At 40.2% G+C, this 19540-nt stretch overlaps 1 protein-coding gene across 1 annotated transcript in view; it reads right to left on the bottom strand.

Moving 5' to 3' along the window:
- Window positions 1-7642: 7642 nt before the first annotated feature.
- The window catches only part of ACTR2 (actin related protein 2), a 33145-nt gene continuing 21247 nt past the window's right edge, over window positions 7643-19540 (bottom strand). The window contains exons 7-9 of the mRNA XM_032497694.1: window positions 17203-17348; window positions 13643-13775; window positions 7643-10326 (exon numbers count right to left, since the gene is read on the bottom strand). Of these exons, the coding sequence (XP_032353585.1) occupies window positions 10156-10326; window positions 13643-13775; window positions 17203-17348 (450 nt within the window). The 3' untranslated portion in view covers window positions 7643-10155. The remainder of the gene's footprint in view (window positions 10327-13642; window positions 13776-17202; window positions 17349-19540) is intronic.

Genomic DNA, 19540 nt, shown 5'->3' with positions numbered 1-19540 from the left:
TCCTTCCTACCCTTGGCTCCCCAGGGCTTTGAGAGATAGGCTAACCACTAATCACGTCCTCCTGCAGCAGTGATGGGGACTCGGATCCAGGCTCCTCCCTCTGCTCCTGGCCATCTTAAACAACACTGCTGTGCAGGGCGCGGCACAGAGATCTGGGGAACACCCTTGACTTCAGATAGCAAGTGAATTCAGCTGCTGCTTAAGTGGCACACAGCTGCTCTGCATGGGAGCAGAGTTAATGTCTCCCAGAAGGCATCGCCCCTTACACGGTTTAGCCTCTGCAGACGGCCTCCCATTAGGTTGTCCCCACCGACAGTCACTCTGAGAGCTTTCTCATGCACCCACTGCACTAGAACATTCCACCCGGGGCAAGTTCTTAGCCGATTTAAGTGACTCAAATGTTTCCCCTCCCCAAGTGTTCTTTTCAAGGGCCATTTGGATTCCAGGGGCCACTGCTAACCTTCGTAACTGACACTCTTCCCATCTCTTGCCTTCCTGTTGTGAGTGGAGAGTTTGAAAACTCCACTGACTAATTTGCCAAGTTCTGACAGAAATTCAGGGCCTTGGACTAGAACGAACACCTGCTAGGCAAAAACTAAGCCTACTGACCCCCCTCCCCGTCCCTTACCAAAAGTTTGAATTTGATAAATCCTAAAAGTGTGCCAAGCCCTCTGGATTTACATGCGTGTGCCCAGCAGATAGTCGCTTGTTCACTCCCAGAGCCTCCACTTAATTTTCTTCACAGGAACAGTTTGCAATAAACAGGAGAGCGAGCTCTTACGGGGCACTTCATATCAAAGCACCTTTCTAATGGCCCTTGGGATGTCAGCCACTCCAGGCTGGGGGCACTCTACTCCTCAGTCTGAATTAAATTAAGGCACACAAGAGATGAGTGCTTTTCCCAAGGCCTCTGAGTGACAGTGGGGTCAAGGCGGGGTCCCAAGCTGCTCAAAGCTTAGAGAGAGACAGACTCAGATGCTCATCACTCAGAATCATCGCAGGGTGCTGAAGCGAAGGTTGTGCAGCCAGAGTGACGCTTAGGTTCAACTCTGCCTCTACAGCTTCCTAGCTCCCAGCCCTTGCTCCAGTTACTTCACCTCTGCAGTCTGTTTCCTCTTCTAAAGTGAAGGTAATAAATCTGACCTGAACTCCCAGAGAAAGCGTGTAGAAGTGCTCAAGGGGCAGCACCTGGCTCTTGGCGGGCACTCGAATGGTGACCATTACAGCTTTCGGTCTCGTCATCATTCCTGCCACTAATACTTCCTGTGTGACTCCTTTAGTGAACCTAGGGCCTGAAGTCCCCTGTTGGCTCAGCTCACGAAAAGTCAAGGAAATTTAAAAGTTCAATGAACACTTGTTTAAGATGCAGTCTTGTTCTCTAAAAGGCAGTCAACCAAGGCAGGAAAACGTGCTCCTTTTCCAAAAGGGACTTCAAACAAAGGCCCTTTGAAACAGATAAGACTGGCAACACTTTCCTTTGTGAGTAAAATTAAGGTGCGGTAATAAAGGAAGCTGGTTTTTTCAAGGCATAGATGGGGGATCGGGGGAGAGATGGGGAGAGGGAGGGAGAGACGGAGACAGGGAGAGAAAGAGAAACCAGGAATCCAAGAGTCGCTGGTAGTAAGTTCTAGGCGGGAGAGATTCTGTCTTCATTCTATTAGAAAGTTCCCTATTTTTTTGGTAAAAATATACTCAGATTTTTATCATTTAGGCTGTAGCTTAATTCTGTACAAAACTCCCCTGGTTTCTGATCCATGCTTTTCTGAGTGCAAAGGAGCCCTTCTGAGAGTGCCGCCTCACGTTCTAGAAGTGCGGCCGTCATCTGCGCCATAACCAGCTCCCCAAGAGGCACCTCAAAGTCTGAGAACCACCGGCCTCAATGTGGCCGGAAAGGCTAGGAGAGGAAGAGGTGAAGGTGTGGAGAGGGAATACCCCAGAGACTCCCCGTTCTCTCGGTCTGAATGGAAATAGTTTACACCGACATTGTCAAAAATCCAAGAGATCTGGGGTATAAATGGTTTCCTCATCTCTCCTCCATAAATCAGCCTGGCTGTTCTTGGCCCGCTCTCTCCTTGCAGGGTGGGCAGCTGTGAATCAAGCCAGGGTTTTATCTCCGCCTCTTCAAACCTTGTCCTGCCTTTTGCAGATGTAATTCTTTCCTTGTCTGCCTCACAGCTAATTATTTTAGCAGACAAGTTCTGAACCTGAAGAAAACAGGATATATTCTTGAAAGTAAAAACTGTTCTGAAATTTAGTGGGGAACAGTCACAGCTTTGGTATAAAATCAGCCAGTGAGGCAAACTACCACTTAGCTAGTTTGCCAGTTAGCAAAGCTTGAGTTCTAAGAGTTTACGGTGCTCTTTATATTTCATTTGATCCTGTCATTTCAGAGAATGTGGGAACAGCAAAGGCTGTTTTTGTGTCTGTGTGTGTGCTCTGGGTCATATTCAGAAGTTTTCTCGTCTCAGTGATTCAAGGGCAGAGGTGGGCGGGGGGGGGCACGCCATAAATCTAAGCCTCTTTAGACTCTTAAAATGTGGGAATTTCATTACATAAATCTTGCCCCTCACATAGCTGTTCAGAAGACCCACAAATGCAACAACACTAAGAAAACTTTCATTTAGAACGCTCAAGGAAGCCTTTCTTATTGTTTTTAAAGCACCTAGGAGAAGATTTTTGTTGGCTCCCACCAAAAATCTTAGCTTCTTTTGGACAGTATAAACAGAAAAAAAAAGTTTATGGCATAAAAGGGTGCTGCATACATAAAATAGAAAAAAGATAATTATCAGCCAACTCTTTCCTGAGATTGGTAGAATTAACCAAAGCTAAAACAAAGAATAAACCATGAAATTCTCACACTATTTTAAAATAGTAGTTTAAAGTCAAAAGATAGTTTTCCTAGAACACCTCCACCTGTGTGTTTGAGAAAAGGCGAAGAGCAAACACAGATACCCCCAAAATCCACATTATGAAGAGCATTCAGCTTTAGGGGACCTTGTGGTTTAAAGGTAACTTTTACATCATAAGAAATTTATAGCAGTCATTAAAATGACTATCGGTCATAATGAACAAACACTTCCACTTTTGGACAAATTTCGGTCAACACTGAGAACAAACAAGGCTTCTAAACATCTAATGTGCATTTTTAGCTACCATCAGAAGTGGTGCTTTTTAAAAAGCTGCAGGATATTTGCTGTGTGCTCTAGGGTAAAATGAACATTTTAAGAGACACGATCATGGTGAAAACAGTACGAATGAGATATGTACGCAAACAAATATCAAGAAAATACAACCAGCATCAAACACGCTCTCCATCTAGAGAAAATGCTAAAGCTTACTTACATGGGCTTGAGAAGAATTAGGTTCAGAAGACAAAAGTCACTTCCTACTCACCCAGAGGATCCAACAAACTCGTTCTCAGAGAGGGTTCCTGCACTGAAAACTAACCACCTCCTTACCTGCAGCTAGTTACTTAATCTTTCTCGTTCATATACTTACCTGCAGCTGTTGACAATTTAAATCTATAGGAGCAGCACAGGCCCCCTCCCTCCTCCTCTCCGTTCAAATCTCTGGCTTAAATTATTCTTGCCTAAAAGAGCAAATGCAAGGGTAAGCTTTTGTCTCTCTCTCTCTCTCTCGTGGCTATTAACTAAAATCATTAAATCCCACAAAATTCCAAACTTTGGAACCAGCTGGGCTTATATTTTAAAATAAATCAAAACTTGAAACAACTAGATATAGGTGGTCTCCACATCGCTTCCAAAAGTTCACTTGTATGTCAGTTGCATGCAACTTGAAACAGACATTTCCTCTCCAGGAATAAAGCTACATCTGGTAGGTGGGTTGCTTGGCCAGAGGACAAATTATTTTCATCCATCAATTTGCTGAATCGTAGCACCAGCTGTAGTAGCTTGAGTTCAGGGAGCTGGGAACCATGCAAGTCAGAAGTGAAGGGAAAACATCTCTAAAACCAACTTCGAAATTAGCAGTTTGCTCTGGTTTTTTCCACCACTTCCAGCACCCACTCCTAAAAAGTGACCTTGCCCTCGTGACTTCTTTACATCTCCTCCGGAGTCTGCCTGTTCTCTCCAGTGGACTCGGGCCAAGCTTACAGACCTTCCCTCCACTTAAATCACAAAGAGCTGCTAATCTTCACTAGGTGTCAGTTTGAGTAAACCGGACTTCCTTTTAATTCACACAAATGTGTAAATGACTGATGGTGCTTTAGCCTTCCCAGAAGAATTTGCATTTTGAAGTGAAGGACATTATCACCACCTGAGTTTGGGGAGGAGGGGTGGAGATCAGCACACTGGCCGCCCAGCCCCGCTCAGAGTCCGTTTCCAGGACTTCTTCACTTCTGAGCCTATTTGCTGGAAGCTGCAGAAGAGTGAGGCAAGGGCACGCAGGTGTGGGCCCAGGGGAGTTTGTACTTTGGGGCCTGCTCACCCTGTTAATATCCTCCAACAGGGATGTGAGAGCTTTGGCGGGGAACAGAACCGTCAGTGCAGCTGGAAAACTGGCAAATCCTCGGGCCTGAGTCAAGTAGGTCCACGAGTGGGGCCAGGGAACCCGCACTTCTCAAGCACTCCATCTGATTCTGTCTTCATGTTGAGAAAGCCATTGAGTGGCAAACAATTTGACTGGGTTTTTTTGAAATGCTAATAGCTTTATTTATATATATTTATTTACTTTTTAATGGAGGTACTGGGGATCCAACCCAGTGCATGCTATGTTTGCGCTCTACCACTGAGCTAGCACCCTCTCCCTAATCTGATTGTTTTTAAATTTTAGGTAATTACACTCCAGCTACATCAATTTCTATAGGATACTTAACATGTTAAACTCCACCTAAACCGCACAGTGAAAACAGGCGAAATGGTTTCCCTCATTGATGTAAGTCCTTTGAATTGTACCTAGTCAATAGTTCTAGGTTCCAAACCTGCATTCCTTGTCAAGAGTTCTTAAACTCAACTAATGTCAGATGCTTTCACAGGTAAGTAGATCTAAGAAAGGACAATGTACAAATACACATGCACACTTGGGGGTACACTGAAGATTTCAAATTAAGGGGTCAAATGTTTATTATCAACTTATTTTCAACATTTGAACCTCAGTTAAGGTCCAGATTTCTACTCTTCAAACACTAAGTTGGCATGAAATATGGAAACATAAGAAGTTCATAGAAATAATTCTCACTCAGGAAATTCTTAGATTTGATTCCCTAAGATAAGACAGGCCTTGCAATTTTCATGTGCATATGAAAGGTCTAAAAAATAAAAATCCAAGCCCCTGCATATCAAGGTACTCATTTAACAAGAAGATCAAATTAATATTGTGGCGGGTCTTAACTTCAGAATTTCCTGAAGTAATTGCTTAAAAAGTCAACTTCATTTCATAGTAATACCTTTACATTCAAATATTTATAAACACTCTCTTCTATGCATGGAATTCTTAACTCTGAAGAGTTGGGGCCCTTTTTCAAACCCTGCTTCAAGGAAGTACAAAGCAGCTCACTAGTTTTCTTTTTACTCATCTTAAAAGAAAAAAAATAGTATTCAACAGGCAAAAGCTCAACCTGATGTTAATGGCAAAAGGCACTGTTCTGACTCAGGAGTCTACCTTCGACTTCAAAACCATACCTTATCCTTGTGATTGGCTTCCACGCTTCTGAACCCCAGACCTTTAACTGGTCCATGCAAATGCAGGTAAAATACTAATTCTTCTATTTCAAGGAAATTTGCAGGCTCCTTTCCAGGCTTTCCTTTTTCCTCTAGAGGGTGGGAGAGCTGAGAAAGGACAGGAACTCTCTTCTGCCAAAGGAGAGAGATGATTTGGATTCCCCCTGCCCAGTTAGATATTTCACAACTGCACTTAACACAAAATAAGATATTTATAATAGGTACAACACTTTTTTTGTCACTGCCATAGTGTAGATGACTTAAACAAAAGCAACTATAGTTTAATAGCTTCTTTCTAACTTTAGATGTTATCTAACCAATGTAGAGAAAGATGCTTTAGGATGCTTTTAAAATGTTAAGCTTAATGTGAAAAATCACTGGAATTTACATACAGTTGGCTCTCCTTATGGCAGGTCCCACACCTGCGAATTCAACCAACAGCAGATTGAAAATAGTCAGGAAAAAAATTTCAGAAAGCTCCAAAAAGCAAAACTTGAATTTGCTGCATGCCCCAGCAACTATTTGCATAGCATTTACATTGTATTAAATATTGTAAGTAATCTAGGGGTGATTTGAAGTATAGAGGAGGATGGGTGTAGGTTATATGTAAATACTATGCCACATTTTATATGAGGACCTGAGCATCCCTGGATTTTGCTACCCTGGTGCATGGATGCAAGGGGCAGGGTAGTGTCCTGAAACCAATTCCCCGTTGATACCAATTAAAATAGCTGCCTTATTTATATTCCTAACTTTACATTTATTCTATGGCTAAGGTTACTGATACACAGTGGAATTACTAAAGTCAGTGATTTGACCGTTACAAAGTGCAAATATGCTTTCCCAGGTTCTTCCCCCACCTCCTCCACTTACCTCTGATGTAGCATTTTCAATCTTCTAATAGCTCAAGAAATTTGAGTGGGAGGAAAAAAGTGACCTACAAATACCCCAGGTACTGTGGGTAGTTGGCCAATTAGTCCAAAGTTAGACAGCATGTTAAGTATTGAAGTAAAATCAACCCTCGAGTTTCTGGTTCACTTTAATTGGATACCCTCTTTGATGGTTCTAAAATTAATACAGTTTAAAAAAAAAAAGTAGTATCCTGCACAGATTGAGTAAGAGTAAACTGTAAAATAAATAAGTAAATAAAAAAATAAAAAATAAATAAAATTAGTACAGTTAATAACCACACTCAGTTGTACAGCAGTCAAGGTTTGTGGGTGAAAAAATACCAAGAGCACTGAGACATTCACTCCATCAACAGCACCTAGTGCGGGGCCCAGGATTTTCTCCCTCTGTAACACATAAAGACAGCAGTCACATTATTCTTCTGGTGACTCAGAGGCTAAATGAAAGACACGAGAGGCAAACCTCAGAAAGTCCTGGGGGACTTTGGCCATGAAGGGAGCAATGAGGTTCAAGCGCACAAGTTCACGGAGAAGGAAAAACAAAAACACTTGCATGTACTCCCCAGCCCCTCATCCTCAAAGGCTAGTAGGAAAGCAAGAAAGGGTCAGTTTAATAAATTTTCATCTGCCTTTAGTTGTTTTGTTAAAAAATAATATGCCTAAAAGTCTGCAGAGGAGCTAAAATGTTCTTGAAAGAGGCATGTTCCACACAGGTCTCTTGAGCATTCCAAGCACTGCGAAAGCCACCTTAAACCTTCCTGGAAACAAAACAGCCTAGTTGAGGAAAAACATCCGTAATAGAGCTGCAGCTGTAATTTGCTCTTATTTCTAGGATTTTTTTCTTATGTATTTAAAATCACATCAAAAAATAAAGATCACACCAAAAATCAATTATTTTTTAGTTAAACTGAATGACACTGAACTGAATTTGGTCTATCAACTAGCATAAAGTTGTCAATCTATCTTGCATTAACAAAACTGAAAATATGAATAAAAATAAGAAAATAAAACCAAAGAAAAAAGCTACTGAGAGGAAAAACAAAGACAAAATTCAGATTTACTTTGAAAAATCTGATTTTATTTTCTGAATCAAAAAGTGTATTCATGTTAAATTTAGAATGTTTAGCTTTCCATTGATCTCTCAAAATACTTTCCAGATATTGTTGACAGTGCTCAGAACTGTGAAAGTTAACATCAACACCACATTTTAAAGAAAAAACTAAATGTAGGATCTATTTCTAAGAAACCCTCCTCAAAGATCAAGGCATGGGCAATTCTAATTTTAAAAGAAAAGAATTTTAATCATTATTGGAAATTTAAGTATTAGTAATGGTTTTCAAGAGCTATAAATCAGATCTCTTTTAAAACAGAAAAAATTTTTATTTCTGAGGGACTCACGCTTGACAACTCCAATTAAACATAATACTTCCCCCACCCCCCCAAAAATTACGCAATGCATTACTTCACCTTGGAATACGAAAATTATAAAATGTAATTTAAAAATTATACTCTTGCTATATATTAATACATCATTTTAACTGTCATGTTTGCTAGCAGAATTATAAAATTAAAACCAAATTCTACATTCAAGGGACAAATGACAAATGCTTTCACTGTTTTATTTAAGAGTCTATCCCAGGCTTTGTTGTCTTCTACCCCCATATTTTAAAATGACCAAAGGTCAAGCGAGAGTCAATCCATTTACCTGAAATCAACAACTAGTAGGTACCAATCCTACATCTGTGTCCTTTAACAACTGTACTCAAAAACCTGGGGGGATTTATAAGAACATGATTTAGGAACACTTTAGAATTCCAAAGTGACTCCGACACGTCCCTAAAATCTAATAGACGTTATTCACAGGCTATCATGTGTACTGAAGCATGTCCAGCATGCAGGCAAACTTCTTTTATTTGCTCAAATTGAGGTAAAACAGACAAAAAATATGTAATATTAACAGAAACTGCATAATTAAAACCAGCCTTCTTTTGCTGCTTATTTCATGTAAGCTGATTTTTAAGTTTTCTCACAAAAGAGATGCTACAAGCCAGTAATTTCTCCAATTTCAGTCACCAAAAAGTAGCTTCTTCTTTCAAAATCATTATTAGTAAAGAATGTTTTGAAATAAAGGAAAACATTTTTTCCCAGAACCTGCATTTTGTACTTCACGTGATACAATTTATTACTTTATTTTTCAAATTTAGAAGGAATTCAAGTCTGAGTACTATTCGATATTTTTCAGATAGCAATCAATACCAACGGATTCATAAATATGATCTTCTGACAGGTTAGTCTGCTAACTTTTACAAAATACCAACAATTCTTCTTTCCAGCATAAGATGGCTGAGATTTAGAAGTTATGATTCGTTTTTCAGCACAAATACACATTTAAGTCTTGATTTTTTTTTGGCCAACATTTTAAATAGTCCAATTTTACTCACTTCGAAGTTTCAAATCAAACATACCAACAAAAAAACTAGTGAGAACTACTGGCAACAAGCCCCACACTCCCATGTCACTTTCACCCCAACGGTTACAACCACTGCCAGTAATTCCTGCTATGTGTCTATTGGTTTTTTTTTTTAATCAAATAAGCACTGGTCAGTTATATAAAAGAGTAATTTGCAAGAACGGTACTTGGCACTGGGTTACCCTAATGCTTCTGGCATAAACAGAAGCACTTAGAAAATACCAGCTCTTAAGCACTTTTTGCCTGTAATCTGAATTTCCAAAAGCATTTTTTCAATGTTACTTTTCCATTGATAGATTGGGAGTCTAGCTCTAGATGACATGGTTGATTTAAAAAAACAAATAAATCCTTAAGCCACATGGTAATGGGACACTACGCTTGCTTTTTACATCAGATGAAAACAGTTTCAGGCAGACCAAAGTAGAAAACCTGCCAGATCAAACTACGTAAATAAAATTCATCTTACGTACCCCAGAGCAGAAAAGCTCAAAAATCAAAAAATTAAAATCAAAAGACCACCCCTTCCCTCCACGCAAAAACCCACACCAAACACTCTAGTTCTGAGCCTAACACATTTTCCTAAAACCAGAAGCTTTAAGGTACTTAAAGCTGTAGCAGTAACCGCTGAAAGCTCCACACTACAGAGGAAACACCATAAAGGGTTCAGATGCCGCCCACCCAGCCCCGACCACCCCCACCCCAATAATATGTAAAAGCTCCTGTTAAGGTTTTTTTTCTTACGCTAATAAAGGCATACCACCTAGTGTGCTAAAGACTAAAACTAGCAGCATTAGAGCAGTAAAGTGAAAATAGGAAGCCTACAGGAGTGATCTAAACACCTACTTAGAAGAAACAGAGCAGCAGTCAGGACCCCTGCCCTCTCGTGTTTGTAGGGAAGTGGTGGAATTAAACAGTCAGATTTGCCCACATTAACAAAAATTTAACAAAGCTTCCCCAAGACATCAGAATAAAACCTGACCTTTCCAGTCAAAAGGCAGAGAGAGGCCTCTTCCGTGTCCTGGAGCTGAATGAGTTCAAAGATTGGCAATAAAGGAAAAAAAGAAAGCATTAGGGGTGTGACGGGAACAAGCTCTGCAGTTTATCGAACAGTCACCCCGAGTTTCTCCAGCACGCGGACACCCTTTTCTTGGTATTCCTGTCGAGTCATCCAGAAGTTGTCCTTGTCTTTCATGATATCTGCTAGAACCGCACCCCCCAGGAATACCATGTGCTTTCTGCGGGGGGGGTCCTCAATGCGGATCTTGAATTTCTAAGGGAGAAAGAGCAGATAATAAAACATCATACGTGCGTAGTGCTCCGCTTTATGAAAACAACTTTTTCATACATTCTCTTGTTGAATTCTCACAAAGGTCCTGTGATGTAAGCAGGACGGCAGGATTTGGTACCTGTGGTACACAAGACATCTTGTCATTTGCCCAAAGCTCACAGCCAGATCTCACATCCATCCCAGGGTGCTCAGAATGGTCCCCGTTTACACTTGTGGCCCCATCATTAACAGCACCCCTTGTCACTCTCAGAAGTGTCCTGATTTGAACAATGAATTCCATGGTCACCCTCCGGAGAGCCTAAGCACCAGAGCCCTGACTGTGGCAGGGTTCCCACCAGTGGGCAAACCACCTGGCCAGCTGTCAGATGAAGAGTTCATTAAGGGGCTTCCACAGTTTCTTCAAGGCCCAACAGCCCTATGACTGGAATCCTGTGCAGCGGACTAAGACTGAAGTTCTCTTATAAGCAAAGCTCACTTTCTATTGTCTCAAATTCAAACAAAATGTTCTCAAAATAAACAAGGCCAAATATGGCCAAAATAAACCAAGGGATGTTGGAAAAAATGAACACAGTAACCAAAACTAAAGACAAGTGGGAAACGTTTTATACTCTGTAGCCACTGTTAACTGTCTAACAAGGACAGGCCTCCATCTATATGGTCAGTCAACACCCAAGAGAGAAACCTTAAAATCAAGTAGTAATTTTATTTACAGAGTCATAAATCCTTTAAAAAAGACTCAAAATAACTATGTCCTCTAAATTGCCTTTACATCACATAAAAGAACCATAGGATCTGTCATAATACATGACACAGAAAAACATCAGTTTATTTATTAACCAATTCTGAGGCTAACCTAACGGTTTTAACTGTTCTCGTCACTTTTTTACTCTTAGGCAGGGGTCAGCAAACTTCTGCAAGGGACCAGAAAGTAAACACTCGAGGCTCTGAGGGTCTCTCTGGCACTACCTAAAGGCAGCCACAGGCCATATGTGACAATAGGTAACACTGTGTAAAAGAATGGGCCTGACTGTGTTCCAATAAAACTTTATTCATAAAACCGCCAGGTGTGGGCCAGGGACTGTGGTCTGGCCACCCGCACTCACAGGGAAACCTGGCCGGCCCCCAGGACACTGCTGCTCCTGAAGCTTTCTCAGCTGGCTGCAGTTTGTCTCTCACACCCTTCCTAACCCCGGAGGCTGGCTAACAGAGATTCTGGTTCTTCACTGCTGCTTCTCTCTCCCTCCTCCCTGCAACTCCACAGCCCCTCGGAAACCTGTTCGATCAGACTACTCCGTCCACCACTCCTCTTTGCCCAGGGCATCTACAGATCCCCACGTTATTCCTTCTCATTCCCGCTCTGCTGCGCATGTGTGCAAGCTCTCTCCACCGTGTCCTGACGTCATCCTTAGTGACCCTGTCCTCTCCCTCTCATTCAGCAGAACACTAACTCAAGTGATCAATTCTCTGCTCTGCCCCTGCCCTCAGGCAACTAAACACGGTGTGAGAGAAACTCAACATCTAGCTTTAACCTCGACTGAGCCCCTCAGTGCTGCTCAGCAATCCCGTTACCTCGCTCTCCTCTCTTCCACTCTCCAACCATTGCACACCTCCTCCTCTGTTCTATATACTTCTTCCCTCCTCAGAGCCTCCTAACCCAGCTTTCTACATCCACCTTTCTTCCTTCCTCCTTCAACAATCTATTCACCATGCCAGACTTAATGAGCCTTTGAACAAGTCAGATCCTACTTCTCTGCTCAAGATCCTCCTCCCAAGACTTCCTAGCTCACTAGGAGGAAAGTGGAACTCGTTACCGTGGCTGAATAAGACCTACATCCTGATTACCTTTCTGAGCTGACCCCCAGCCCTCTCCCCTGCTCACTCTGCTCCAGCCACATCTGCACACTCCCACCAACTCGGGGCTGTTCCTGTCTGGAAGATTCTCCCCCCAAGAGAGTCAGGCTGCTCACTCCGTCACTCCCTTCAGGTCTTTGCTCCAAAGCTACCTCACGGGAGCCCTTCCCTGATCACACTACACGGAGGAGCACACCACCTCCCCCAGTCACTACCACTTGCCAGCCCCCAGTCCAACTCTTCTTCACAGTGCTTAACACTGCTGATACATTATTCACAGACTGAAAGTGGGGACTTCTGTTTTATCTGTCCCCGCACTGAGACAAGTGTTTGGCATCCAGGAATTCAAGAAATATTTGCTGAATAATCACCTGAGGCTGATTTTAAATTATATGTATAACTCAATAAAATAAGACAAATGAGTGAAGTACTCAGACAACATGGCTCCTTTTTGGTCTTTTAATTTGTTTAATGTATGAGCCCATACGCAATTTCAGTCACAAATGAAAGATGTAACAGTGTCTCCAAAACGTCCAGCCCTCTGTAGGATGTAATTATCTATAGCAACTGATCAAAGTTGGTGAGATGACCCTATAGATTAATGCAGAATTAAGTGATTCTTAGTTGAGTGCATAGTATGTATAGTGTACTTCACAGAATCCAGAGTTTGTAGGAAAAAAAAATCAATGCCAAGTAACCATCAACTATTACATACTAGTTTAAAAATTTCTTCCTACTCCGTGTATCAACAACCACCAGTTAAACCCTGTTTCAAGAGCTATGATAGTTGACAGGGATGCAAAAATAAATGGACACATGGGGCTGTACAATCTGACTGGGAAGATGAGACATATGCAAGAAACATCCAGAAAATAACTTAGAATCAGAAATATGAGATGGGGGAGGGTACAGCTCAAGTGGTAGAGTGTGTGGTTAGCATGCATGCAGTCCTGGGTTCAATCCCCAGTACTTCCATTATAAGTAAATAAATAAATAAACCTAATCAACTTCCCTCCTCAGAAAAACAAGAAAGAAACATGAGACAGTTCAAGAGGAGCACTGAAGACTCATCACATATTCAAAAAACAAGTCGGACAACAAAAACCCAAGGAGGGTGGCACATCTCTCTCCACAGCAGAGCAGGTTCTTCCCACGCACTTACAGGCACCTCGGTTCCAGGCTGTTAGTTACAGAAGAACCAGAACATTTGGTCTTGGACCTAGTCACTTCATCCACTCAATGTAGAGCTGACCGGGCACCCGGACCATTCTGAGACAGAGCTCATCTTGAACCATTTACTTCCCACCTCTTCAAGGCTGCACTAGACTGCATGAGCAGTTTGTTTAGGAAGACCTCTTGCTCCCTCTGGTGGTAGTCGAGATTCACAGCTTTTTACAGGCTTTTAAATCTATGTTAACAGTTGGATTGTTGGTGGATGGATACTTACAGAAAGTTTTTCCACATCTCCCTTCAACACTCGTTCTAAGTAAAGCTGTTTAAGCTCTCGTTCCAACCGTGATGGCAGCCCAGGGTACATAGTAGACCCTCCAGAAAGCACAATGTGCTTATAAAATTCAGATCTAGAAAGATATAATAGGTATTCATTAGGGTTTCAGATTAGGAAAACAGTATCTGAGTTCCTTTTTTAATGCCAATCTCAGGTGGTTGCTGGGAGAATTAAATAAAATTCAACATGTAAACCACAGGGCTGAATGTTTGCTATTACCACTGTTAATAGATAACAAACCCTCTTTACGTATAGAAGAGTTATTGTAATTTTGATGACAATACTTTCAAAGAATGTAACATGTGTTCTTGAGAATGTAACTGAGCCTCTTAATAACGTCCAGTTTCCATTACAAACTTGCAGTACTTGGACTGCGCTACCACAGTGCTTCCCGGGGGCCACCAAGACGTGGCTGTCTACTACAATTAACCATATTCTACCATGATTCTAGTTCTGGCTTTTGAATTTTTCCATTTGCCTTTTGTAGCTTTCCCTTTTGTTCCTTTGCCTTGAGGCTGTCAGCTGTTATTTTTCTTCAGATTGATGGGTTTGCTTCTTAGAGCAGTCCTCTTTTCTTCCCTAAATAGGCTGCCAGTCATGACACTGGATAATCAAATCTAAAATAACCACATGTGTGGTAAAATAATATAATCTGAGTGAGGGTCTGAGGAACCCTTCTCATAGTAAAGGTCAGGAGCTGAGTCACATCCATCTTGCCCTCATTCAAACTTGCTTCCAGGCTTTTACTTACCTTCAGCTTCTCAAGGGCTGAGGCTATTGTAATTCTAGCTTCCAGAAGAGGTTTTGTATTGTATTTAATTGCAGAAGTATGCACATGAGTGCGGCATAAGCTAAGCAACTGAGGTGTAGCCACATGTGATACGTGCCCGTGAGCATTTACAAGAATGCTTTCAACACACAGAACACACCAAACACATTTGAGCTGGGCTACTTTACAATGCCAGCTCTGCGGAGAGGTTACTGAACCAGACCCCAGCACTTCAGGAATGCCAAAACTTTAATCACCACCAACAGGCATGCACTTTTAAATGTAATTTTACTATTAATGGTCGTTAAATCAAGCGACAAAAGCATCTACCTAACTTCTACTATGAGATTTTATTGTAATTATTAGACTTTTGACCATCTTCCATTAGATTTATAGCTTGTTGTAAGTCAATTGCTATTTTTATTAATTTCCATTATTGTCCTGTTCCCCAGCCATCCCACAAAAATTAGACTGTTATTTAATTCGGGGTTAAACAAACAAGTAAGCAAACACTTGCTTAACAAAATGCTTCTGAGTGAATTTCTCAGTAACTTGGGTGTAGAGAAGAGTTCTTAAACTATGACTCAAACTCTAGATGCAATAAAGTTTATAAATCTTTTAATATGACTAAATAAAAACAAAATTTTGTATGGCCAAAAACATCACAAGCAAGAGATAAATGAAAAATTATAAACTATCTACAATAGATATCACAGAGCTCATATAAAAAGAACTTTTTTCAAAATTGAGGGGGAAAAAAATTAAAAAATCCTATAGAAGAATAGGCAAAAGCCATGAACAGATAATTCATCAGGAAAAGATAGAAAAATGGCCCTAGAAATAGAAAAATACATTCAACTTCACTCTTAAGAGAAATGCAAATTAAAGCTACACTGAGATATCATTTCTCACTCATTAGACCGGCACGACAGTAGCAAAGCTGACAAACTCTGAACGAGCTACGGGGACACAGGTGACCTCATGCACTACTGGTGGGAAAGAAGAAGGGGCAGGAACTGAGCAATAACAAAACTACACGCATTCACCCTTCCACCCAACTACTCCCCCCACCCCAGATATTGTTTCAGAATATACATGCCCAACATTACACAGACACAGCACGCACAACATAATTAGCCATGGCATGATTTGTCAGCACAAATACTGGAATCTACCTAAGTAAACAAGATCCACTGAATAATCCATGATATGTGAACAATGGAAAAAAGAATGCAGCTGTAGAAAAAGAATAAGCACAACCCCCAGGAAGTGGTATAAGATTGTTTAGGATACATTAAGTCAAAAAACCAAAGTACAAAGGAGTGTTTAAGGTATGCTACGTTTTGTGTAAGAAAATAAGGAACACAGGGAGGAGGACTAAGGGTGGAAGACACGGGGCAGGGAGAGAAGTACTTCAGAGTACACTTTTTGTATAGTTTTGACTACACTGTTAATGTTCTACCTATTCAAAAACCAAAAACCAAAATTAAAGGTGAGCCAGGAATATCCTGTGCCACAAAATGAAACAGAATGTGCTCAAAAAAAAAAAAAAAAGATGAGGGCACATCAAAAGACACAGGAGCTGCTTGAAGGGGCTCTCATAGACCTCATCAGGAACAACTTAGTACCAACAAGGCAGTAATAAATTATAATCCACTGAATAAAATTATGAGTCCATACCGATCATAAACAAACATTAACAAGGGAGAAGGAAAAGGACTGTTACACTAGAATGCCAACTAACAAATACAGAAGTTATGGTGGAATTAGAACAATCACCTTTTCGCCACTAGCACAATAGAAAATGGACTTAGGCAAGAATCATCAATAGATGCTAAAAGGGGTGAGGGGCACAATTTGACGAGGAACAAGATTTACACAGCCTCAAAGTATTTTCCCACAAATTACTTATACATTAGGAAAGCAGAAAAGAAAGGAAACCTACACAGTGGAGCAAACAGGAAACCTCATGAAGAGCCTACTACTAGTATCACCAATTAGGAGTCACCAGACATCCCCTCTGGATGTGATAACGTGAGAACACATCACTGAAGCAGTCTCCTAGACAAAATGTGTAACCTGAATCTAATCACGAGAAACACTCACATCCAAACTGTACTCTGCAAAGATGTCGATGTCATGAAAACTAAGGAACCGTAACAGATAAAAGGTGACTAAGAAACATGACAGTTAAATAGAAGGTGTGATCTTAGATTTGATGCTTTACTGGAGAAAAGAAAAGTTGTATAAAGGACATTATTGGGACAGTGGATGAAACTGAAATGTGGACGGTAGGTAAAAGTATGGCAGTAATCAATCCCTGGAACTCGGTAACTGCACTGTGGCTGTAAGAGAACATCCTCATTCCTAAGAAATACAAGGTGAGCACTGAGGAGTAAGGAGGACTTATGCATTCAACCTACTCTCACATGGCTCAAGAGAAAAGAGTGACAGAGCAAACACACAGAACATTAATATCAGTAAAATGGGAAATTGGATGAAGAGTGTTCAGGTGTTCTCTGTTCTACTCTTAAAACTTTTAAATTTTAAATTATTTCAAAATGAGTTTATTTCAAAGAGGCATCTGAGACACAGTGATACATGCTGTCCAATGTCCAGTGCCATCCTATCAAAAACATGAGTGAGACAACAGACAACCTGGTCACTGTAACTATTTATATATTCCATCCAATTTTATTAAACAACTTTGAGACAACCACTTCTAAGGTACCTGGTATCGATGTCAGCTGCCTGGATTGTGTTAAAAAGCAATTCAGCAACACCTACTCCCTCCACATTGATCAAGTGGGGCTGAAATAAAGCTTCTGGTGCTTCAAATCTCTCTCCCCCGACTTTGATAATGCGGCCATCTGGGAGCTAGAAATCAAGAAGAAACAGGTATTAGCAAAAGATTTCAGAAGTTCCCAATGTTCTCTAGACACTAGTACTTATAAACACACCTGCTCTATAACCACAATCATTGCCAACAATATATTTCTCCTAAAATACATTTCTAAGAAAAGACCAAAAAAAGGTAAAATAAAATACATTAAAATAACTGTTATTATTATTATCATGCTCTGTTCTGCTTTTAAAATGGTACATCATATTCTTAAGTATCAGGAATTCCTTGGAGGAACCGCCGATGCATGAGCGCACGATGTCCCACTAGTGTGAGCAGCTAAGTGCTCAGGCAGTGCTGACCCACCACTGCGTCTGGATTCTTACCGGGGTCACTGCCCATTTGTGAGTTTCTGGATATTTTTTACCATGTAGCATAGACACATTCAATGAAAAATCTTAATACATTTCTTTCACCAAATAATTACTCTGGGAAACTTTATTATTTTGCCATCAAAACACTTTATATTAGTGTGAAACTCATGTCAAATCATTTAATCCAAAAAATTTTTATGATTAAAAAAGCTTAACCAATATTGACCTAGACCACTTTTTATTAGCAATTCTGTTGTATCCTAGGTCCTATTAAATTTTAAATGATAACGGTAAATACAATTTTAAGAAAAGATTTAAGCAACAGGTCAGATACCATTACAACATGACCTTTCATAGAAAACTCTTAAGTTACATCATGTTTATTTTTAATTAAATGAGAAATGTTAAATAAGAGCTCCCTCATAGCTCTCTGGATTGACCTAAGTAACAAGCATGCTTGTGTATGCTGGCATATGATGCATTTCTGTATGACATACTAGAATAAATTTTACATTAACATTTCTAACAGTATATTTAAGATAATGTAATTACAATAATTATATTTAGACTCAAAAACTGAGTTTCCATTATGACAAAGTATCACAAATCAAGTTAAGATATTTACTCCATGTTTGCTTTGTTTACAATTATGTGCAAAGCCAATAACATCTTTCAAAAACTCTAGAATTATATTTTTATAAATTATATCAAATTTCTTAGAAAGAATTTACCCTTAAAAAAAAGCCCACAGCTGTCCACAGACTTTAAAAACCAAATGAAATCACCTAAGATGTACGAAAAAACTTCACATGGCAGACAACTGTTTGCAAATCCTCTGTACCTCACCCTTCCAGCCTCTGATAGTATGGATCCTCTCAAAGCTCTGGCTGTGGGCCAGCCGGGGGCCACCTACCCTCAGAACTACTTACCTCTGGGAACTGTTAAAACAGTATGCTTTCTATTTCTCTGCATCAAATCTTATCCTACCCTTTATTTATCCACTCTCATCCCTCTTCATTTACTCATCCATTCACTGTTTATTTGTTGATCATATTTTTGTAACCTACCTCAAATTCTTTGAGAAAGGATGGAAGAAATAAATAAATATGTCTCACATTTCTAGTTGCCTCATCTTTTGCCTTGTGCCACTTTCTTCCAAAGTCAGGTAGATGACAAATTATAAATTTAGGGGAACTGTCAAGAAGGCTTCAGGAAAGAATCCCCAGGGCAGGTCATTAAGTTTCAGTGTATTGGCTTATTGACTATTTGGATCAGTATCTTCTAAAACTTCTAAGAATTTATAATTATTTTCAAAATAACTATTTTGTACATATCTGTGATGTGTTGAGCTTACATGAATCAAGTGGTTCAAAAATACTTGCCTTTATTGCCTATTGCTCCATTTCATTTTAGTAACTAGTATTTCAAAGACATAATATTAAGTACTTTTATACCCAGATGAAAATGACAGACTAAAGATAGCAATCCATTAAAAATTCAGGTAAGATCAACTCCCCTGGTGTAAACTGTAACAAGGTTCTAAGTCTCACTAGTTACAATTTCAAGTTAACATTTGTTCTGAATATCTCATTAAGAAAATACTAAGTCAGGAAGATGGCCATCTACTGAATTATTAAAGCAATACTGTAAGATGACCACTTCCCACTAAGATACTTCAGTCCCATAAGAATCCTGTAGTCATTTACATAACAGCATATCGAAGGCTCTGAGAAGTCCTTCAATGAAGTAAAATCGACTCTCCCAAACTTACCTGACAATGTAACCCCCATTTTAATTTTTGTGAAATACCTACTAACATCTCAGAGAAATAATACTCTGTAAAACCCAGGCTG

Source organism: Camelus ferus, chromosome 15, assembly GCF_009834535.1.
Source record: "Camelus ferus isolate YT-003-E chromosome 15, BCGSAC_Cfer_1.0, whole genome shotgun sequence".
Taxonomy (NCBI): Eukaryota; Metazoa; Chordata; class Mammalia; order Artiodactyla; family Camelidae; genus Camelus; species Camelus ferus.
Note: the sequence above shows the minus strand (reverse complement) of the source record. Positions and strands in the feature narration are given on the sequence as shown.